We start from the raw sequence: 23449 nt of genomic DNA on the forward strand, positions 1-23449 counted from the left end.
TCTGTGTGACCCCAGGTTGTCACCATTCCCACCAGCTTGTCTTGGCAGCTTGGTTTGTCCTCTTGGTGTCGCCCTTGCTACTCTTCTAAGCTCAGGGCTCCGGGAAACAAGGAACCGGGGCTGGCATTTGAGTTGACCTACTTAGGATGAAATATCATCACACTAACAAGGAAAAGGAACAGGAGGCTGAACCCCATGTCAGCTCTTTTCAATCCAGCTAGTCCCCAAAAATAGATGCGCCACATACAGCAGCAGCATATTCCCTGAAGGAGTCAGCCAGCCATGACCACACCTCCAGCAGCCAGCGGTTCAGAACACTGTCTTATAGGAAATGGGCTCAACTACCCCAGGGAGTAGATGAATGTGCACTGAGTCTTGAGGAATGAACGTCCGTGTATGTGGCAGACTGCCCTGGGATGCACCCCATGTTTTTTAGGGTGTGCTCTGTGCTCTGGGAGGTACTTCAGTGGAAACACTGGGGACCATTTTCATCTAGATTTACTCTTTAACGCAATCAGAAAACTGGAATCAATATTTGGGGGACTGTACACTGTTTTCCACTGCTTTGCCCATCAGTGATATGCTAACTTGCTGGTTTGTTATTATAGGAATAGTGTTACTACTTAAAACCTTCTTAGATTTATTTTTTAGTTATGTGCATGTGTATCTATCTGTCTGTGTGTGGGTGTGAACAGTGCCCACAGAGGCCAGAGGAGGATGCCAAGTCCCCTGGAGCTATCAGTGATTGTGAGCTGCCTGACTGGGGTCCTAGGAATGGAACTCAGGTCCTCTGAAAGAGCAGTGCACACTGCTAAGTTCTGAGCCATCCCAGCCCCATAGGAGCATTACCGGGGACGTGTCCCACCATTTTATGTAAGGCATGCCTCACCTCTTCCATGTTTATGTTCCCTTTACTCAGTTCCTTGTTCTGTGTAACTCCTGTCACGGCGGTGACCAAATACCTGGCAGGAAGCACGTTAAGGAGGAAGAATTTTTTTTTTGAAGCTTAGGGTTTGAGGGAACATAGTCTGTCATGGTGGTGAAGGCATGGTGGCAGGCGGCTTCATGGTGGTGAGATGAGCGGTGGCTTGCTCTGCTCACGCTTAGCAGACCCGGAAACAGCTGAAAGCAGACCTGCTCCCCAGAGGCCCTCTCCCTCCATCTAGACCCTCCCTCCTAAAAGTGTTGTAGCCTCCCAAAACAGCCCCAGCAGTCAGGAACCAAGTTGTCGTACATATGAGCCTGAGAAAAGCTGTTTACACCAAAACCATAACATAGGTTTATTTCAATTTCCATCTCACTCTGTGGTGTGCTCTACGCTCTGTCCTGTACGTGAATGACTCTGAAGAGGGGGAGGGGCCATCTCACTGCCCGGGTTGCTCTGGCCTACTGAGTATGTGAATAAATAGTGAAGAGACCAGGCTACTTGGGCTTGTCCCCAGTTGGGGATTTGACCTGCTCTTCTGGTGGCGAGGAAGCTGCCTGTCAATGAGAGCAACACATTAACTGACCCTGGCTCAGGGAGAAGGAGCGGGCAAGAGGGGCATCAGGACAGGCATGACCAGCAGGTGACAGCCTATCCACGCGGAGGGTCTTTGTGATCCCAGAGAGCACACAAGTTAGGGACCACACAGATAGGAACGTGTGCCAGCATTCATGCTTTGACCATGCATCTCATTAGTTAAGGATTTCATCAAATTGAAAGAATACACCTGTAAAATTATTTTTGATCAAGGGACAACTGGTATCCCATTAGTGAACTGTAAACACATTCTTAGCTTTTCTAAGTTTATTTATAAGAGTATTGAATATGGTGAGGTTTTGTTTTTGTTTTTTGAGACAGAGTTTCATACACAGTCCCTGGCTGGCTTGGACCTTGCTATGTAGACCCGGCTGGCCTTGAATTCACAATGATCCACCTGTCCCTGCCTCCCAAGTGCTGTGATGAAAGGCGTGTACCCCAATGTCCAGCTTGGAATGTTTCTATTAAGTTGCACAGATGCATTGAAATAGAAAAACGAGCTGGAGGGATGGCTGGGCAGCTATTCTTCCAGAGGACCTGAGTTCGGCTCCTGGCACCGACATGGCAGCTCATGTGGGTCTGTGGTAGCTCCAGGCGGTGTGCTCTTTGCTCTGCTGAGTGCTATTCCCTGTGAAGTTCCCGAAACTTGCTTCTTTGTTCATCTCCTTAAGGACCTTAGAGTTGCTCAGCTTTAGAAATTAAAACTTGAGAGATATTCAGGTTCAAGTTTTGGTGTCAGCATTCTTTCTCTCTGGGGTAATTACAGACACATGCACCAGGTTACAGGGTAAGGGTATTTTAGCTTTGTTGTTCCCCAGAGTGGCTGTTTCATTTGCGTTCCCACCAGGATGCATGAGTCTGTTTTGTCCAACATTCTCATTAGGTCAAGACCTACTTGTCAAATAAGTCTTCACATATTTAGCCTTTCAAATAGTTTGTAGTATCTCATGGTGACTTTAATTCACATTTTCCTAAGGGAATGGTGTTGAACATCTTATTTCAGGTTTGTTTGTCTCCTTTGGTGAAGAGTTTGTGCCAACCTTATATCCATGTACTTACTTCAGTGTTTTGTTTCTTTACTTGTTGGGTGTGAGTTGGTTCTCTCTCACCTACCAGATTCAGGTTGTTGGGCTTGGGGACAAGTGCCACTGAGCTCCCTAACATCAATCCCCAGTACCACCCTTACTTCACTAGCCACATGTTCCTCAAATGTCAATTTTCTGGCCAGGAATTGTGGTGCATGCCTTTAATTCCAGAACTTGAATGGCAGAGGCAGGATGATCTCTGTAAATTCAAGGCTATCCTAGTCTACATATCAAGTTCCAGGCTAGCCATGCTACATGATGAAATCCTGTATCAAAACAAAACAAAGGAAAGGGAAGCAAAGATTCTGCCACATTTGTTTGGGTCTGGTTATGGATGTTTGATTTTTTTTCTAAACTCATTTTTGCGTCCTTCTTGTCCTGGATAGATTTATATCCACTTGACACAAGTTGGAGTCATCTGAAAAGAGGGAACCTTAATTGAGAAAATGCCTCCATAAGATCCAGCTGTAAGGCATTTTCTTAGTGGTTGATGGGGGAGGGCCCAGCCCATTATGTGTGGTGCTACCCCTAGGCTGGTGGTCCTGGGTTCTATAAGAAAGCAGGCTGAGCAAGCCATGTGGAGCAAGCCAGTAAGCAGCACCTCTCCATGGTCTCTGCATCAGCTCCTGCCTCCAGGATCCTGCCCTGTGTGACTTCCTGTCTTGACTTCCTTCAGAGATGAACAGCAATGCTGAAGTGTAAGCCAAATAAACCCTTTCCTCCCCAGCTTGCTTTTTGGTTATGGTGTTTCTTTGTAACAAAAGAAACCCCACTTCCTGTCAGCAGTCCCAAACTGTGTTAATGACTGGCTTTACACTGAGTTTCCAAATTAAACGATGAACACTCACTTTAATCTTCTGGTTTAAAAATCATTTTGGCTCTTCTAGCTCATTTGTTTAGCTCTTCCCAAACACAGATCCTCAATGTATGTTGTTAGATTTATACACAACCATCTCCTCAGCACACCTCCCTTTTGCATGTTTGAGACAGGGTCTCATGAGGCCCAGGCTTTCTTTCACACTCTGTGTAGCTGAGGATGATGCCGAACTCCAGATCCTCTTGCCTCCATCCCCAAGTGCGGGGATTAGAGGTGCACCACTGCTCCCCTTTGTTTCGTCCTTTGGCTTTTGCTTTGTTTAGCTTGTTTGAGACAGGGACTCACTGTGTAGCCCTGGATGTTCTGGAACTCGCCCTGTAGACCAGGCTGGCCTTGAACTCAGAGATCCGCCTGCCTCTGCCTCTGAGTGCTGGGAATGAAGGATTGTGCCACCACCGCCCAGCTGATCTTTTGACTTTGGATCTGGTGCAGTTATGTTTACATGCAGTTTCTTTTCTTGTTTTTGAGGCATGGTCTCATTATGTAGTGCAGGCTAGCTCCAAACTCGCAATCCTCTGAACTCAGCCTTGGGGTGCTGATGTTACAGGGGTGCACCACCACACCCAGGGGCAATCTGACTTTTGTAGACAGCATATAGTAAGATGCAGTTTATTTAGTCTTTTTTTTTTTTTTTTTTTTTTTTTTTTTTTTAGGTTTTTCGAGACAGGGTTTCTCTGTGTAGCTTTGCGCCTTTCCTGGATCTCAAGCTCTGTAGACCAGGCTGGCCTCGAACTCACAGAGATCCGCCTTCCTTTGCCTCCGGAGTGCTGGGATTAAAGGCGTGCGCCACCACTGCCCAGCTAGTTTATTTAGTCTTAGCAATCCTTGTCTTTTTAGTTAATTTAATTAGACCACAGACAAGAGAATGGCCAGAAACAATATGTAAGTAAACAGACTCAGTTTCTAGTGAAATTTTATTTATAAAACACAGTGAACTAGATCTACCAGGGGTAGGCTACAGTTTTCAAATCCCTGGTTTTGGCTATTATATTTGTTGTGATATTAACACGCTTGAGTTTAGGTCTAATTAATTTAAAAAATCCCCCCCCCCCCCCCGCTTTCCCTATCTTTGTTTTTAAACTGTGTAAACATTTTCAATGTCCATTTTTACATTATCTCGAGGTTCTGCTGGGCAGATAGGAAATCAGGAAGCCTTTCCAGTTCCCAGGGAAGGAGGGGAGGATGTGGAAGGAATGGAACTGCGGTGGGAGTGTTGGGGTGCTGGGAAGCCAGCTGCGGCTGACTGTACAAACTCCCTGGTGAGCGAAAGAAGAACACCTCAGGCTCGGACTCTGGATGACATCTAGGCAGCCAGGGATGGGCTGGGATGGAGATGCGGCAGGTCTGCTCCCTAGCATGCTTGCAGAGTTGCCCTGCAATGCTGGGGAGGGAGCAGCTGTCTGCGCTGTAGTGGGGATGTGGGGTTCTGCACCAGAAAAACCCCAGGAACTGAATTTCATGTCTTCTAAGAGCTCAAGGTTTTCACAAAATGCCCAAGTTCCAAGATCACATAGTTCCTTGAAAAGCAGGATTCACGGGTACCAAGCATGGGCAAAGGAATCACCTGCCCTCCTAGGGTCACAGTTTTTGGGTATTCTTACATCTGGCATGGGTGTCTGCCACTAGGTGTCGTCTGCCACCACAGGCTTCATCTCTGGGATGAGTTCTTTCTGCCTCTTCCCTTGCAAAGTGCAGGGCTTATTTGGGGGTTGATGATGTTCTGAAATTAGATGGTGGGGTGGTCACGCAAACTTTGAGAATATGCTAAAAAACACACCCCATTGTCTTTTCTTTTGCTTTTAGGGAGTGAATGTTGTATGAATTATATGCACTAAAGCTTATTTTAAAGGAAAAAGTAAGAATTACCACCCTCCACTTCCTCCTAAGTGGTCAGCTTTGGGGTCTGACACTAAAGAACTGAGTTGAAGTACCCACAGGGAGAAAGTGTGACGTCACTTCCCCTGCCCCCTTCCTTTGATCCCCAGCCGCCACAAATCCACTTCTGCCTTTTCCTGGGCTGTTACAACACTGCAGTGAGGACACTCCCATATGAGCTTTTGTGTAGAAATGGAGTTGGAGTCCCTCACGTGTGCACTAGGGGTGAACTGCTAGGTCACAGGGGCCACTGGAGGTTTAACCCTTTAAGGAAGTGCTGGCCATGTTTCACAGCAGCTGCACACTTATGTCCTCACCAGTGGGGTATGAGGATCTGACTTCCCCAGACCTTGCTAACTCTTGTTATTATCTAGCCTTTTGTGACAGTCACTCTGGAGGGGATGAAGTGTGACCTCATTGTGGTTTTGATGGTGTCCAGCACTTGGCCATTGGTTTACATACATTGGAGAAAGGTCTATTCAGGTTCTTTCATTAGCAAATTGGTGACTCCCTCCCTCCACCAAGAACTACAGGCAACTGAGGAATGCTGGGAGGGGGGGGTTTCCCCAAAGAAGAGCACACCAACCGGTTAACTGATACCAAATGGTCAGCCCTGAAAACATACAAATAACATTATACAGACTGATCGGGGTATTTATGCATTTAGGAAGGATATACGGGAGGGTTTGGAGGGAGGAAAGGGAGGGGGAAATGATGTGATTATATTATCTCAAAAAATAGAAGAAATAATTTTTAAAACTTGATTTGTCCTTTTGTTATTGAGTCAGATTTCTTTATGCAGTCTAGCTATGTCTCTTATTTGACAGATATATTATTTATAATGTTTTTTCTCACTGTCGGTTGTCTTTTTTTTTTTTTTTAAGTGCTTTTAGAGTAACTCGCCTATTCATTGTATAATTCAAAGCCACAAAGATGCCTACTTGGTAGTTTTACCATGACATTTACATTTTTAATCCTTTTTGAGTTCATCTTTGTACATTGGTGTAAGGCAGGGTCTAGTCTCACACTTTTGCACATGTCTATCCAATCATTCCCGAACAATTCGATGGCGAGATTCTTTCCCAACTAAACCACCCGCACAGCTCTGTTACAAACCAAGCGACTATGACAGCAGGGGTCACTTCTGAATGCTCGGGGCTTTCCCACTGAGCTGCTCGGAGTCATTTGCCGGAACCCTACAGTCTGGACTCTCATAGCTCTGAAGTGAATATTTTGGTTCTTATTATATGGTCTCTTGCATTTCCATATACATTTTTTTCTTTTTCTTTTTTTTAAGTTTATTTATTTATTATGTACACTGTTCTGCCTGCATGTATGAGTGCATGCCAGAAGAGGGAGCCAGATCTCATTATGGATGGTTGTGAGCTATCATGTGGTTGCTGGGAATTGAACTCAGGTCCTGTAAAAGAGCAGCCATTGCTCTTAACCTCTGAGCCATCTCTCCAGCCCATACATTTTTTCTTAATTTTTTTCATATAATATATTTTGAGTGTGAGACCAAAATGAGCCATCTTAGAAATGCTCTCACCCAAAAACTAAGGCCTAAGATTTCTCCTTTTGGGAATAGGCCATTAGTTACTGAAACCAGTCAGTTCAGATTCCAGAAACCAGGAAGTGTAAAAGTACAGAGTCACAAGATAGTCACGAGGTAATGCCTGCCAGACTATGGAATGTCCTCTCCCTGGTTTCCAGGGTAACTGACCACAGAAATGCCCCCACCTGAGGGCAGCCAATGAGAAATGGTGGCGGGCAACCACTCCCTTAGAAGTAATTTCTAGAAGTTCCTAGAAGCGAGCCAATCAGAATTGTACCCATACTAGCACCCCTAAATGATGTAACCTTGTGACTTTTCCCTTTAAAAACTGAGCTTGCAGACAGGTGGGCGCTTCCTCCAGCCTCCACTGCGTTGGATGTATTGGACGAAGTCCCTGCCTAGGCTTGTATTGCTTTTGGATATCCAGAATTAAACCTTGCTTTTGCATTCCGGCATGCTCGTCTTTGGTGGTCTCTCTGGGGGTCACAATCTGGGCACAACATTGAGCATGTTTTTTCTTTCCACCAACTCATTTCAGATCTTCTATCCACCTCCCTGCCCACCAAACCTTATGCTCTCTTTCTTAAAAACAAACAAACAAACCACAAAAACACCAAAATGACAATCAAATAAAAAAAAAACAAAACAAAAAAATCAATGAGAAAAAAAAAAGCCAAAACAAAACAAAAAGCCCACGGCGGGGAGAGGGGGAGTGGGACGGGGACAGGGATGACAATGGACACACACCAAAAAAACCATGGAATTCTTCATTTTGTGTTGGCCAACTCCATTAGAATGTATATCATCTCATTAACCTACTTCCTTGGCTTATTGTTTAATTTTCTGGATATTTTATTAGTTTTTGTGTGTGAGTGTTCTGCCTGTATCTATGCCTGTGTGCCATGTGTGTATAGTGCCTGCAGAGACTGGAAAAGGGCACTGGATCCGATGGCACTGGAGTTCTAGACAGTTGTTAGCTGCCACATAGATGATGAGAACCAAATCTGTGTCTTCTGCAAGAGCAACCAGTGATGTTAAAAGCTGAGCCATCTCTCCAGCTTTGGGCTGCTATTATTATTGCTATTATTAATTATTTTGTGCTTTTTAATGTACAAGTTCTGTGCTTTTTGTTAAATTTATTCCTAAGTATTTCATTTATTTTGATGGCACTATGAATGTAATGTTTTCTTAATTTTAACATTTGGATTGTTTTTTGCAAGGGCATACAAATATGATTTTCTGCACATTACTTTTGCACCTTGCAACCTTTCTGAACTTGCTTCTTAGTACCAGTAATTTAAACAAATTCCCAGAATTTTCTAAATATAAGATCATGTCATATGCAATTAATTATTACTTTATAATCTGGCTGCTCATGTTTTCCTTTTCTTTTCTAATTGTCCTGAGCAGAGTCTCCAGCACAATGCTGAACAGTTGCTAGTTCTAAGGGCGAAGCTTTTGGTCTTTGCCGATTAAGCATGATGTTAGCTGTAGATTTTCCATAGATGTACGTTAGTGGTTCAGTGTGCTGAGTGTTTACGTTATGAGTGGGAGTTGCATTTTGTTGTCTTTTATTTGTCATCCGTTAAGATGATCATCCCGTTTTTTATTTTATTCTACTAACAGGTGTGTTATATTGATCAGTTTTCAGAGACTTGGCCAACCTTGAGTGTCTAGGAAAATCCTGCTTGGTCATGATATATACCCTCTTTTGTATGTTGCTGGGTTCAGTTTGCGAGTATTTTGTTGAGGAGTTCTGCACTTGCAATCTCTGATTATTTTTGGTGTGTCTATATGTGCCTCTGTGCACAGGTATATGTATACAAGTACATATATGGAGGCCTGAGTTGACATCGAGTGTCTTCCTCAATGGCTCTGCACCTTTTATTTTTTTTTTTAAGATTTATTTTTATTTTTTATTTTAAAAATATTTACTTGTATGGGTGTTTTTCCTGCATGTATTTCTGTGTATCACATGTGTGCCTGGTGTCCAAGGAGGCCAGAAAAGGGTGTCAGATCCCCTGGAAGAGGAGTTGCAGATGGTTATGAACTGCCATGTGGGTGCTGGAAACCAAACCCCAGTCCTCTGACAGAGCGGCCAGTGCTCTCAACTGCAGAGCCATTTCTCTAGCTCCTTATTTTTATTTTTAATTATCTGTCTGTTTGTCTGTCTGTCTGTATATGTGAATGCAGGTGCCTGTGGAAGCCAAAAGAGGTCCCCCGATCTTCTGGAGCTGGAGTTATAGGGAGCTGTGAGCAGCTTGATGTGGTTACTGGGAGCCACACTCCAGTCTTTTACAAGAGCAGCACATGCTTTTAGCCCTGGAGCCATCTCCTGCCCAACCCTTATTTTTTGAGACAGCATTGCTCTCTGAACTCACTGATTCTGCTAGACTGGCTAGGCAGTGAGTCCCAGGATCCTTCCTAGTGCTGGGATTACAGGAGTATTTCTGGCCTCTAACACAGGTTCTGAGGGATCAGACACAGGTCCCCAGGCCCACATGACAAGCACTTTACTGACTAGGTCATCTCCAGCTTCTGAGTTTTCTTTTTTTTTTTTTTTTTCTTAGTTTGGTAACACTGACTTCAGTAAGTTGAGAATTGTCCTTCATTTATGTCCTGTAGGAATGTGTGAGAGACTGGCATTATAAGCTCTGGCCTTGAAACAATGCTGGCTTCCTCAGCCCATGTTGGAGGTGGAGAAGAAAGTCTCCTGGGAGAGAGTTAGTGCTCCGTCAAGGACTGTGACAGCTCTGTGTTTTTCTAAGCTAGTTTGCTGCAGACTCCTGGGTGCTGATAAAGACAAGAGACTCTTGAGTCACAGATGAAGGACAGTGTCCTTTGCTGCTGCTGCTGCATGTCAACATTTTAAATGCCAGCTATCTGAGCTTACAATCTCAGAGTGACCTGAAGAGTACCAGCTAACACCTATGAGTGCTAGAAAGAAATCCTGGGCTTAGGAGCCATGAGACTTTCCCAAGGGCCAGTGAGCATGTCTGCCCTTCGTTATGGAGGGAGATAATGTGTCTTCTAAAATCATGCTTAAAAACCGGTCCAGAACAATGGCAGCCTGTGTCTCTGCCCAGAAGACAGGAGAACCCTACAAGCCCCACAGGGACTGGTCTCCAGCAGACTCCTTAGATCTCCCCTGCCACTGCTCTTCATGCACACTTGATTTGCATATTGTAAGCTTGTGCCAGCTCTCCCAGTTTCATAGTCACATGATACGAAGGGTCAGAAGACTTTGCCCCTGTAATTCCTTGAAGAAGCTGTCCCTACCCACTGCTCTTCTTCCCACTCAGCTGCTTCTCCCAGCACTGACTCCAGCCCTATAAATAACATTTTATAACACTTCATTCTTGATTTCTCAGATGAAGGCGGGTGTGCTTGAGAAACTCTTTGAGTTTGTTCTCTGAAGATTCATGTGCAGGAAACTCTCCAGAGTGGTGGGGCTGGGAGGCGGCGGGGCTCTGAAGAGGTGGGGCTTTGTAGAAGGTGAGCAGATCCTGGGATTGCTCTCCTCAGAGGGGGCTGGTGCAGCTCTCATGGGGCCTCTGACTAGGAGGGTCCCAGATTGGTTGAGTGCAGCCTAGTTGCTCATGCCCATAACTGCAGCACTCAGGAGGCAGAGGCAGAGGCTCATTGTGAGTTCAAGGCCAGCCTGGCCCACATAATGACTTCCAGGCCAATTCAGGCTACGTAGTGAGACCTTGTCTCACAAAGCAGAGACAAGAGTGAGCACAGCTGCTGAGTTACTCTGGCTTCCTATTTGCATGCGACCTCTCCCTTCTGCAAACACTGCCACCGTGGTGACACCATGCACCATGCAGTGACTCAGCTAAGGAGCTCTCTTACCAGAGGCCAAACAGTTGGAGTCACTTGAGTATGAGCTTCTCTTCTCCAAAACCATAAGCTAAATAAGCTTTTTCTTATTGGCACCCAACTTCTGGGATTTTGAGATAGCCACAGAAACAGATAAAGACAACGGCACTGAGAACGCGTAGACTCCCATGTAGACTTAGTTTCATCTCTCACCCTTAGCCTGCCTACTTCCTACCTTCCCATTTTTTTTTTTTTTTTTTTTTTTTTTTTGTGCTGTGGCATGTCCTGTATGATGTAAATATATGTTGCTATGCTGGGCGGTGGTGGCGCACGCCTTTAATCCCAGCACTCGGGAGGCAGAGGCAGGCGGATCTCTGTGAGTTCGAGGCCAGCCTGGTCTACAGAGTGAGTTCCAGGAAAGGCGCAAAGCTACACAGAGAAACCCTGTCTCGAAAAACCAAAAATATATATATTGCTATGATTGATTGATAAATAAAATGCTGATTGGCCAGTAGCCAGGCAGGAAGTACAGGCGGGACAAAGAGAGAGGAGAAGTCTGGGAAGTGGAAGGCTGAGGGAGGAGATGCCAGCCTGCTGTCCAGGGAGCAGCATGTAAAGGCAGCAGGTAAAGCCACGGAACATGTGGCGACATATAGATTAACAGAAATGGGCTGAGTTTAAGTGTAAGAGCTAGTCAGTGGTAGGCCTGAGCTAATGGCCGAGGAGTTTAATTAATATGAGCTTCTGAGTGATTATTTTATAAGCGATTGTGGGGTCCATGGTGCTGGGCAGGACTGGAGAAATCTCCAGCTACAGTTTTTTTTTTTTTTCTAAGACAGGATTTCTCTGTGTAGTTTTTGTGCCTATCCTGGATCTCACTCACAGAGGAACTCACAGAGATCCGCCTGGCTCTGCCTCCTGAGTGCTGGGATTAAAGGTGTGTGCCGCCGCCGCCGCCGCCGCCGCCGCCGCCGCCGCCGCCGCCGCCGGCGCCGCCACCACCACCACCACCCAGCCAGCCATACCTTCCCATTTTATAGGACAATAAAGACACAACATTGGTTAGCTCAACATTCAGTTCTTCTGTCATCTTGGCTGAGCCACACTGGATATTAAAGGAATAAGACATGGTGTTTCTTTGATGCTGTCTTTCTTTTGTTAGTTTTCACTGCAATGCTCTCAGGGTCTAAAACATTACAAACTTTGTGATTTAGGGGCTGGGGAGATGGCTCAGCAGTTAGGAACCTTTGTGGCTTTTGCAGAGGGACCAGAGTTCATTTCCCAGCACCCATGTTGGATCTGATGCCCTCTTCCCCACAGCGCTGGGACAGCTCTGTTCCGCACCGCTGCTCCCCAGGTCTGCTGTACAGCAGTCATTTTTCTGGGGTCTCCCCTCATGCTCTCAGGAGTTTCTTCTTTCCACTCTGTTTAATCCTTTTCCTGGGACCTACTCTTTCTTGGTTTACATATAAAGTTTTGGTGAAACATCTCGATTTTAAAACGGACACAAAGGAGAAGGCACTCTGAGACACTGAATGTTGGGAGAATGCCCTCAACCTCGACTAATAGCCCAGCAGGTTCAGACTATGCAGGTGGAAAGTGGTTTTCCACAGAAATTCTGAATGCATATGTTTCATTTTTCTTTTAGCCTCTGACATCACAGTTGAGAAGTCTGATTCTTGGTATTTTGGGTAAAACTCTTCCTCTCTTTAGAACGTTTTGAGATAAAAAGTTTCTCTCTAATGTCATGGTGATGTGCTTTGGCTTGGTTTGTTTTTTACCTGCTTCCCAGGGCATTTGGTAGCTTCCATTGGTCTAGTGACTTCAGTTCTAGGATTTTTATTCATCTACTCTATGGATGACACATTCCTGTCCACTTTCTCTGTTCTCTATGTTACTGTTGATCATGTACTCTATGATTCTGTTACTCCAAGGCTGAGCCTCCTGGACTTCATTTCTCTCCCTCTGATTTTACAATGATTTCTTTATTCTGCTTTCTGGGAATTTTTGTCAACTATCTTTGCTAACATTTCCAGTGTAGGTTCAATTTCCGCTATAAATCTTTATTTCCAGGAAATTTCTTCACTATCCGTTCCCTGTTCCTTCAACACAGCATTTACCTCATCTCTCAGGCTGCAGCTTTCCCTGGCATTGTCCCTGGTCTTCTGGGCTACTCTGCTTTGTATGTTTTCCTCAAGTGTCTAGCTGTTGGCTCATCTTTCAACATGAGATAGCCAAGTTTCAGCACTTGGGATGCTGATGCAAAAAGATCACAAGTTCAAGGCCAGGGTGGACTACATAGTGAGACCTTGTCAAAATATATATATATATTTACACACAGACACCCATACACACACACACACACACACACACACACACACACACACACATACATATATACATACAAACATACATATACACATGCATGTGTGTGTGTGTGTGGGGTGATGGGATATCATGGGAAGTTTTTCTGTGAGTCTCATCACAGGAGGACTGACTTGGCTTTGCCCAATCACGGTTTCTGTAGGGTAAAACTGTCAGCATTCTAGATGTCAGGGAAGGAAGAAAGCTGGGGATCTCAACTCCGTGTGATCTTTCTCTTAATCCCCATCTGTAGTATTGGGCCCCGACCTCAGCGCCTGTCCTCACTTCCGTCCCTTCTGGGATGAAGGCTCTGTCTCTCTATGAGATCGGGACATGTGACCAGGTGGCTTCCTGTCTTTCAGTACTCTTCATGCTTCAGTATCACCCTTACTTCTCCACCCAGAGCCACCTGCTGTTGCCAGCTCCTGGGGTGTGTGGACTCTGCAGTACCCACTGTTTTCCTTTCTCCTCTCATTCCAGCTCAGGACTAAATTGTCTCAGGTCTTCACCATGTGCTCCTCTGCTTCCCAGCTTCCAACACTGTGTTGCTTTGTCCTTCTCCTTTTCTTAGACCATGCTGCTATTTCAGGGGGATTTGCGGGGAGGGGGGGGATAAAGGTGCTCAACTTGCTGTTTTAACCAAGAACAAACCCCTGTTCACTGTGTGCTAATGTATCTATCTTTCAAATGCTGAAGATCTCAAGAGAGCATTCCAATGACCTTCTACCGAATTCACAATATTAAAAGAGATTGAAAGCTAGGCCTGGTGGCTCATGCCTGCCTTTGTAGCACTTGATAGGCTGAGGCGTGACGGTTGTCACAAGTTGGGTCTAGCCTGGGTAACACCGTGAATTCAGGTCATTATGGATCACAGAATGAGATGCTGTCTACACAGGGGAAGGTGGGGAGGGGATTCCTTGGATAAGTAATGGAACAGTAGATCCTATCTGTACATTGTCACACAAAGAGAGAAAATACAGTCTCTTTAGGTCTGGTGACAACCCCAGATCACAAGAGCATGCTGTCATCTGATTGTTACATTTTGCATAAAATCTCAATGACAATCCAATCAGCAAACCCCAGGCAACCTACCATCTTAGAACTAATGAATTAAAATGGGCTTTGGGAGCTCATGAGGTCCATTCTTTCCCTCCAGCTGGAGGCATCATCAGTCTGTTATAGAACCAAGGAGGGTTCAGCATGAGATGAGTTTATCAGACCTCTGAAAAGATGGAGGACATCAGGTTTTCAACTCTACACAAGGGAAGGTAGGATCCAGACATAAGGCAAAGCTGTCCACCTTCTAGTGCCTTAGATACTAGTGACCACCCATTCTCAGAGGACCCGAGGCCAGCTCTTCTTATATCTCAGCCCTTCTTTTCTGGTCAAGAGAAACTCAACAGTCATGGGACCAACAAAGCTCACAGACCAAACTAGAGGAGAGCCCAGTGCCCGAACCCTCATCAGGCAATCTTTCAAGGAGCTGCACTTAGATTTCCTATACTATCAGTTTTCCTGCTACTGTGAGAGATTACAACCTCAAGCAAGGCTGATGTTCAAGAAATAAGAGAAACTAACTTTAAAAAAAAAAAAAAAAAAAAAAAATGCCGGGCGGTGGTGGCGCACGCCTTTAATCCCAGCACTCGGGAGGCAGAGCCAGGCGGATCTTTGTGAGTTCGAGGCCAGCCTGGGCTACCAAGTGAGTTCCAGGAAAGGCGCAAAGCTACACAGAGAAACCCTGTCTCGAAAAATCCAAAAAAAAAAAAAAAAAAAAAAAAAAAAAGACCTCTTTGGGGTTGGTGAGATGGCTCAGCAGGGCCAGTCTCTTCCTGCCATGCCTGACAATCTGAGTTCAATCCCCAGGACCCACATGGATAACCAGCTGCCAAAAGTTGCTCTTGGACCTCCACACTCAAGTCACCCCACCCATACACACACTAAAAATGTAAAGACCTTTTTGGAAAGTTCTCTAAAGGACAAATGGAGAGAAAGGAAAGTCCTGGGGACTTTCCAGCACACAGCAGTGAAGGGGTGAAGGCAGCCCAGGCCAGCACAAATCCTCCCAGTTCTAATAATGATCACATTCACCAGTGCTGCAGAATGGATTCTGGTTCCTCCATCTACTAAAAAAAATTGCTGCAGAGCTACAGAGATGGCTCCATGGTTTAGAGCACTTGCCCCTCTTTCAAAGGACCTGAGTTCGGTTCCATCCAGGTTGGGTGGCTCACAGCTGCCTGTAAACCCCGCTCCCAGGGATCTGACACCCTTTTCTGGCTTCCAAGGTCACCATGTGGCATATACAAACATACTTAAATAAAAAATATTTTAAAAAATGTGCTGTAGTAGTGCCGACTTCAGACAGGGCATCATTTTCACCTCAAATACTCAAATACAATCTCTAAGTATTTAGAATATTCTTTTTATTTGGATTTATATAAAATAAAATACCATTATTGTCTCTAAAATAACTTATTAATATCATCTAATACTTTGGCCTATTTTTAAATTTTACACAATATATGAAAAATACCTTTTTATGAAAAGTTTAAATAAAGAACAAAAACTTACTGCATTTAACTTATATATCTTCTAAGTTACTTTTTTGGTTGTTGTTGAAAATTGTGTGTGTGTGTGTGTGTGTGTGTGTGTGTGTGTGTGTGTGTGTGTGTGTGATTTCTCAGGTACCTTCCACCTTTTGAGAGAGGGTCCCTTACTGGCCTCGAACTTTGCCAAGTAGCCAGACTAACTGGCCAGGGAGCTCCAGCGATCTGCCTGTCTCTGCCTTCCATTTCACAAGCACTGGAATTACAAGAATGCTCCATTATGTCTGCAGCATCCCCAGCTTTTAACATGGGTTCTGGGGGACTGAACTCAGGTCCTTATGCTTGGAATGCAGGTGCTTTACCAACAGAGCCAACTCTCTAACCCACTAAGTGCCCACCCCCCCCCACCCCCTCCACCCCCCCACCCCACCCCCACCCCCGCCGGCTCTCTCTAGCCCTGGCTGTCCTAGAACTCACTCTGTAGACCAGGCTGGTCTTGAACTCAGAGATCTGCCTGTCTCTGCTTCCTAAGTCCTGGGATTAAAAGCTATGCACCACCACCGACCAGGTGATAGCAACATTACTCTAATCTAAGTTAGGGGAAATGAATTCCAATGTTTACAACTAAACACAAGTGGCTAGTCATGGTTCAAATCTTCATAGGGCTTACAACCTAGATTTCTGCATCTTGTTTATTAAATACCCTTAAACACCTCATAAATACAATAATTGCTACTCAGCATTGTTTTCCCGAGACAGGGTGTCTCTGTGTAGCCCTGGCTGTCCTGGAACTCACTCTGTAGACCAGGCTGTCCTGGAACTCACAGAGATCTGCCTGCCTGCCTCTGCCTCCCTAGTGTTGGGATTAAAGGTGTGTGCCACCACCACTTCCTAGCAAGTCTCTTCTAACTCACAATGAAAGCCTCATTCTCTAAGATAGTTACTTAAAACTGTATGCTTACAAAATGAAGGCAAGTCTATTTTAATCTGGCTTCTTTCAAACTTTTAAGTGCTCTGGGGCATGTGTCTCATGGGTATGTATTGGCTCAACACTCCAGTTGGTGAAGTCAGAATCAGCTAGTCAGTCTACTATGAAGTCTTTCTGCCTTATTTACTGATGCAGTCAATGAGACTTTAGAGACATCGGCCTCTAGATTTATGCGTGCTTAAAAGCCTCCCTGCTCCATGTTGCAGAATGCAATGATGGTATTGGATGTGTATGTTCAGTAATAAGAATATACACTAGGCATCATTTTAGAAATGCATTCAAGCAATTTACTCCAGTTGTTGGTAGTGGGCAGTAGTGGGGTTTTCTGGGTTGGTAGCTAAAAACCTAACACCCAACGCTTCTGCTCATCCCTCTGCTTCCATGTCCCTTCTGTTTGGAAATCTTTCTTTTATTCCTACTAACGGGAATTTGCCTTCCTCTTCTATTTCTTTCCCCTTCATACTCAACTATTATGGTCTGAATGGCTGCCATGTGCTAGATGTATTAGACTCGAACCCACAGAATCCTCACCATTTTGTAAAGATGAAACCCCAGAGAACCAAGGGAGCTGCTGCAGGCCACTGGGCTCTGAAGGCCAGACTCTTTCCAGTGCCTCACTACTCCTAAAAGCAAACACTGACCATCAAGTCATACAATGGAGGTAAAAGTCAAAGCCAAGAGGTCCATGCTGTATTTATAGTTAGAGTGGTACCTGCTCCATGAAATCCCCCGCAGACATAGAGCTTGCCATCCACAGCACCTGCGTTAGTGGAATTGGTTCGCAGTGAGAGGAGGGGACTTGGCATAGGTGGGCCTTCCCGCCAGAAGTCCCCATCAGGGTTGTAGATCTCCACCACATCAAGGCATTTCCGAACTTGTCCCTTGTCTCGGCCCACACAGCCAATTCCACCTAAGAGAATGAAGCACAGAAATGGGGTGGTTGGTGTTGTGGAATATTGTTTTAGAGTGTGTTGCCTTTTTTCCTACTACTTTTGATAACAATGCAAAAATGTATTACATTTGTTTGATTAAATAAAATTCACCTGCGAGCAGGAGGCTGAGTCAGCAAGTAGCTGACAGGAAGTGGTAGGGAGGAACCACATGTATCGGGGATCCTTAAGAAGGATGGTTGGGTTTTTTGGAAGAAGCAAAGGGAGAAGGTTAGCTACTTGCTATTCAGCCTCTCTGAGCAGGCAGAATTCCATCTCAACTTTTGAATCGTGAGTTCTTTAGAGGAATAGGGATCTAGATAAAGTTTCCCTGAAAGAGTTGGTGCCCAAGGGAACAGAATTCCCTCAGGTTGTTGCTGGTAATGGTGGTGATGCAGTCTCTTATTAGGACAGCAGTTTCTCTTTCTTTCTTTCTTTCTTTCTTTCTTTCTTTCTTTCTTTCTTTCTTTCTTTCTTTCTTTCTTTCTTTCTCTCTCTCTCTCTCTCTCTCTCTCTCTCTCTCTCTCTCTCTCTCTCTCTCTCTTCTTGGGAGGAAATGGTTTATTTAGTTTACACGTCCATATCACTGTTCATCACTGAAGGAAGTCAAGACAGGAACTTGCACAGGGCAGGAACCTGAAGGCAGGAGCTGATGCAGAGACCATGGAGGGATGCTGCTTACTGGTTTGTTCCTCATGGCTTGCTCAGCCAGGACAGCAGTTCCTTAAGGGGCAGCCACAGTAAATAATATAAAACAGTTAACAACAGTTTGGGAGCAGAAGCCTCACAGTGGACATCCTCCCCTCCTAGTGTGATTGACAGAACAGGCTCGCTGGCCTTAGCTTTTCTTTGTCACCTATTTCAAAGGTAATTTCTATGTGACAGCAATGTCTTCTGACAGCAATATCTTCCGTGTGTTTCAGACGAGTTTAATGCCACTATAGTGCAGTATTTCCTGTTACTTAGCGTAAGATTCATTCCGAGTAGACCATGCAAAGTTGGTTCATATAATGAGCATTCCCTTTCCAGTAAGAATATTGGTTGAATGGCTCAGACACCTGCCTCATTGAAAGCAATGATTTCACTGACGTAGTCATCCAGGCCTGTTTTTTCCATGCCTCACTGCAAACTGGCCTCTTGTCTGCATTTGCATGGATACTTTTCCATTTGAAAAGAAGGGCTCTGGTAAATTTCAGGTTTGAGGTTAAAAGAAGACCAGAAGAAGTGGGAGGTAAAATGTCCAGCTCTCTCCCTTACTGGACAGCATGGTTTATTCAGCAGATGCTCACTAAATGCTCACTGTTGCCAAGATAATGTAAGTAATAAGGAGTCCAAAAAGATGGACAAGTCCCACATCCCTGAATTCTCCCCCGCCCAACTCTTTAGAAATTAGTAGAATGAAGGCACGGCACAGTGGTGCAGGCTTTTAATACTAGCACTGGGGAGGCAGAGGCAGGCAGATCTCTGTGAGTTCAAAGCCAGTGTGGTCGACATAGCAAGTTCCAGGCCAGGCAGATCTACATAGTGAGACACTGTTCCAAACAACAGGAAGTTAACAGAGTGGAAGCGGCATACATGTAAATAGATAGAAAGTAAGGCAGGCATCTCAAAGGCTACTTCAGAATAGCCAGGTATGGAAATAGGGAGCAGACATAAAATGTACAGAATTAGGACTTTAAGTCCTGTTGTGTAAGATTTTCTAACCCATGTGATCAGAAACATCAGTCTGCATGCGAGTTGTTTTTATTCTCTCTTCCTGTGGTGGTTTGAATGGGATACCCCTTAGAGTCTTGAGTTTTTGAATGCTTGGTCCCTGGCTGGTGGTGCAGTTGGGGGAGGTTTAGGAGGTGTGGCCTTGTTGAGGAAGAACGTCACTGGGGATGGGGCATGTCCCTGGGGGTGGGCTTTGAGAGTTCAAAGACCTGTACCATTCTTCAACTTTGCTCTCAGCTTCCTGTTTGTAGTTCAAGATGTGAGCTCTTAGCTTACTGCTCCGGTTGCCATGACAGCCTGCTTTCCCTCCATGGTAATGGACTCTTACCTCTCTGGGATGGTAAGCCAAAACAAACCCCTCCTTCTGTAAAGTGCCTCGGTCATGGTATTTTATCTTGGCAACAGAAAATCAACTAAGACACCTCCTAAGTCCCAAGACAACAGATTTTACATGTGGGGGTCATGGTTCCTGACCCACAGGGTAGCTCCTGAGACTGAGGCAGATCCCCTGGAAGAAGGGGCAGTCTCGTAACTGCAATTGTTCTCATCACTCCCCCATTCCATTTAGACCCACTGCTGATATTTGTAAACCATGAAAGGACTGTAAAGTGTTGGCCTTGGCTACACCAGCTCTCGGGGAGGATGCTCAACTCAAAACTAAGAAATGCTTATGGCCTTTACGATAGACTCCACTTGCTGAGAAGTTGCTCACAGTCTCCTCCCTTCCTCACCGCTGATTAGACTCCACCCTTCGCTGAATTAGTCAGGCAGCATCTTCATCACCATCTGCTTCTCTTTGTCTTGTTCTCTGACCCCACCTTCAGCACCAACCACGGGTCCTGACACATCATGTGTCTGGAATGAATGAATGAGTAAGACATGTTCCTTCCCCATGTTCTCTCTGCCATTCTTTCCACATTGTATTCCCTCTCTGTCTGGGTATTGTAAGCTCATGGAGGGCAAAGGTCACATCCTCCTGACTGGGCCTGCCATACAGTACTCAATGAATTCAGGGATGGGAGCTGTGTGCTTCTCCATAAATGGGTCTTAAGTCAAGTTCTGAAGGTGATAAAAGACTGGATGGGTCTCCCCCCCCTTTGCTGATGTCACCTGGCCAGTTCTCTTAGCATGAGCCAGAGACTGAGGATATGAACTCAGGAAGCACTTAGCTGCCTTCTCTCTTATCTGCTAAGACACATAGTTTAGCCCACTATGAAGCCGAGTCTGGGCTGCTGTGTTTTGAAGGAGGGGACACACTGACCTCAGCACAGCTCTGTGTTCAGGGGCAGGCTCACTCTCTGTGGCACTGTGGTAGTGGGACACTTCTTAGTGTAGAGGAAACGCAACTTCCTACTATTGGACAAGAAGTCAGGCAGAAGAGGGTTTAATCTGTGAGAGGCAGGAGACATGCTCTCGTGCTGGCAAAACTTGCATTGCAACCACGTTAGCCCAGTAAGTGAAGTAAGCAGTCTAGATGGAAGTCACCAGGAGTCAGGCTGTGGCACCCAGAGCACCAGCCTCTTGATTCTAACTCCACAGACAGGCAGGCCCCTTAGGAAAGCTCCCCAATGTGACACAAGCGGCGTGGGTATCATTCTTGATTGTCTAGAATAATGAGAGTGCTTGTTACCTTTGCTCTGCTACCAAGTGCATGCAATTACTACATTCAAAACTAACCTTGTGAAATGTGCCCATTCTCTTTGGCGAGCAGACGGTTCACATGCTCTGCCCCACCCCCGGGTGACCCGAGCTTACTGTGTGCTCTGTTTCTGTCCTGGCTGTGAAGCCTGCACTCATTCTCTGTGTCACTGGGTGCAAATTCACCTCAAGCACACTCCATTAGCAGCAGGCTTAATGAGCTTAGACTGAAGGTGAATCTTGATTAGATAAATAATCAAATAAAGGCCTGATCTTTATTAATAAGTCAGCACTGGCTCTACAAGCACAGCCTTTTGATGAGATGAAGCCTAGGGTGTGATCTGCAGCTGCAGAATGTCAATAAGTCAGCTCAGTGGCTTTCATCTCTGTGCTGCCAGAATTGCCGAGCATGACATTCCCTCACTCAAAACCGAGCAAATGAACAGAAATTACCTTCATAGATCATGCCCAAATGCACCCCACATGCAAAATATATACCTAGATTATTCGGGTGTGGGAGGGGGAAGAAAATTACAACTTGCCACTCTTTCTTCATTTTATTCCCACAAAGATAAAGATTCCTTCCTCTGATGTTGGGCTATGATGGGTTCTTTCATTTCTGGTGGTGTGTGGGAGTCAGCTTGTCCTCCCACAGAGAGCCTGGCAGACAGCTGGCTGAAGGCTGTCTTGGACTTGCCATCCGGTTACCCATGAATACAGTCCATACCCTTCTGCTACGGGGCAGCTTCAAGGTGGCAGGCTTATTCTACCCTGTTCTGGGCTCGATCCAAAGCAGGAGAAGGATTTCATTAACATTTATGACAAACTACCAAAGTTGCTTGCATTGCTAAATTAGGCTTGGGGTGGGGCACTGACTATGTGGTGGCGGTGGTGGGGCACCCATGTGCCATGGTGAAAGCATGTGGACCTTTAGAAACAGATCCTGGTTCACATCCTTGTAGCACTACTTGATAGCCAAATGCGGTTGATTGCTTAATTGTTCTAAGCCTCCGTCACTCTCACCTATAAACTGAAGATAATAATGCCAATTGCATAAAATGTGACAAGGATCAAACTGCTTAGATAATAACCATGGAAAGGAGGAAGCAAGGAGTAACTCAGAGCACTCGTGGGCATCACCAAGGGAATTTTCTTTTACATATTTCCTCGTGTATACTGCATCGAAGCAACATGGCACACATGTGGCTGGTGCTCAGATGACCATTATTTTCTGTCATGTTCTGTGGGGTTTTAGTACACCAGTGTTCTCTGAAATTCTTGAGTGCTTGTGACTACTCTCAAGTGAATTTTTATGTGTACAATTGCTGGTTTATTGACATAGGGTCAAAGGCTCCTAGACATTTCTTTTCAACCTGGGTAGAGGATCAGGTCAAGACAGCCAAAAGCTATGGTATTACATGCCTGTAATCCTAACACTTGGGAAACTGAGGCAAGAGGATTGCCATGAGTTTGAGCCTAGCCTGGGCTACATAATAAGTATGAGGCCAGCCCAAATTACTTAATGAGTATCAATCCAGCCAGGGCTACAGAGTAAGGCTCTGTCTCAAAAAGCCAAAACCCATCAGGCATCAGATGCTCTCTCTGACCCCACAGAGCCACTTACCAGCCATAAGCATTTGAGCTGTAAGAACTGTGGGGAAGAACGTTCTAGAAATCTTCAGCTTCTTGGAGTCAAAGTGGCCCATCTCTGAGCTGCCCGGCTTCTTTCTCCCAGGTGGATCTTAGCCCCTGCCTACTAATGGGATGCTTCTGACAAATCTGCTTCATTCTCATGAAAGCTGTCAGCTCTCTGACCCTCCCCCCAAGTTATTTTAGAATTCTAGGTGTCAAGCCTAAAACCTTAAAAAAAAAAATCAACTTGTCACTTTCTAAAGCCTAACACAGGGACTCTTGGGCATTTTCAGTAAAAAGTTCTTACTTCCTCTTACCAAATTCTGGATAATGCTAGGCATTGCTAACCAGCGGTATGCCTTGGGTCCAGAGAACTTGGGTTGGTGGTTCCCACACATCTCTCACCAAGCTGAGAATGTTAACAATCTGCTTTGCACTTTATTTGCTACTCAAGCAGAATACCACAACCCACTATCCCCCCAAAAACAAAAATCTCAGAAAAAAAAAAAAAAACAGCAGAAAGACCAAGTTTCATGTATTAGAGCTTGATTTTGGAGAGAAAAAAGCCACATATTTGAACTGTTTTGTGCCTTCCAAGTCGAAGGTGAATAGACAGTCCTAGAGTGACACAACCGAGAAAAATAAGAGAAAGAAAGTAAGGACACAGGAAGCCCTGGCGCGGAGCCACTGGTGCCACGTGAGCTGCAGTCAAGTCCCATCCAGTAGACCGTGAGCAACCCTAGGCCGTCGTCTCAACCCAGCACTGGGCAGCGGTGTTTCTAGTCACACCCGGGCATTTCAGACCCTGAGTTCATCTTTCCTGGTCTCTTCCCATACTGTGCCAGTGTGTACTGCAGGGCCTCCAAAGGCCTGAGGGTTGTTGAGTCAGGATGGGGCTGGAACAGC

At 45.3% G+C, this 23449-nt stretch overlaps 1 protein-coding gene across 8 annotated transcripts in view; it reads right to left on the bottom strand.

Annotated features, from left to right (window-relative positions):
- Nucleotides 1–23449, bottom strand: part of Kbtbd12 (kelch repeat and BTB domain containing 12) — a 79653-nt gene that overhangs the window by 12359 nt on the left and 43845 nt on the right. For 6 of the 8 annotated variants that reach the window (XM_042274483.2, XM_076567284.1, XM_076567288.1 and 3 more), the window contains one exon: nt 17344–17541. In XM_042274483.2, coding sequence (XP_042130417.1) covers nt 17344–17541 — 198 coding nt within the window. Of the gene's footprint in view, nt 1–17343; nt 17542–23449 lie in introns of those variants that run through there. The other 2 variants (XR_013049990.1, XR_013049992.1) reach the window with 1 other exon arrangement.

This window comes from Peromyscus maniculatus, chromosome 3 (genome assembly GCF_049852395.1).
Source record: "Peromyscus maniculatus bairdii isolate BWxNUB_F1_BW_parent chromosome 3, HU_Pman_BW_mat_3.1, whole genome shotgun sequence".
NCBI classification, from domain to species: domain Eukaryota; kingdom Metazoa; phylum Chordata; class Mammalia; order Rodentia; family Cricetidae; genus Peromyscus; species Peromyscus maniculatus.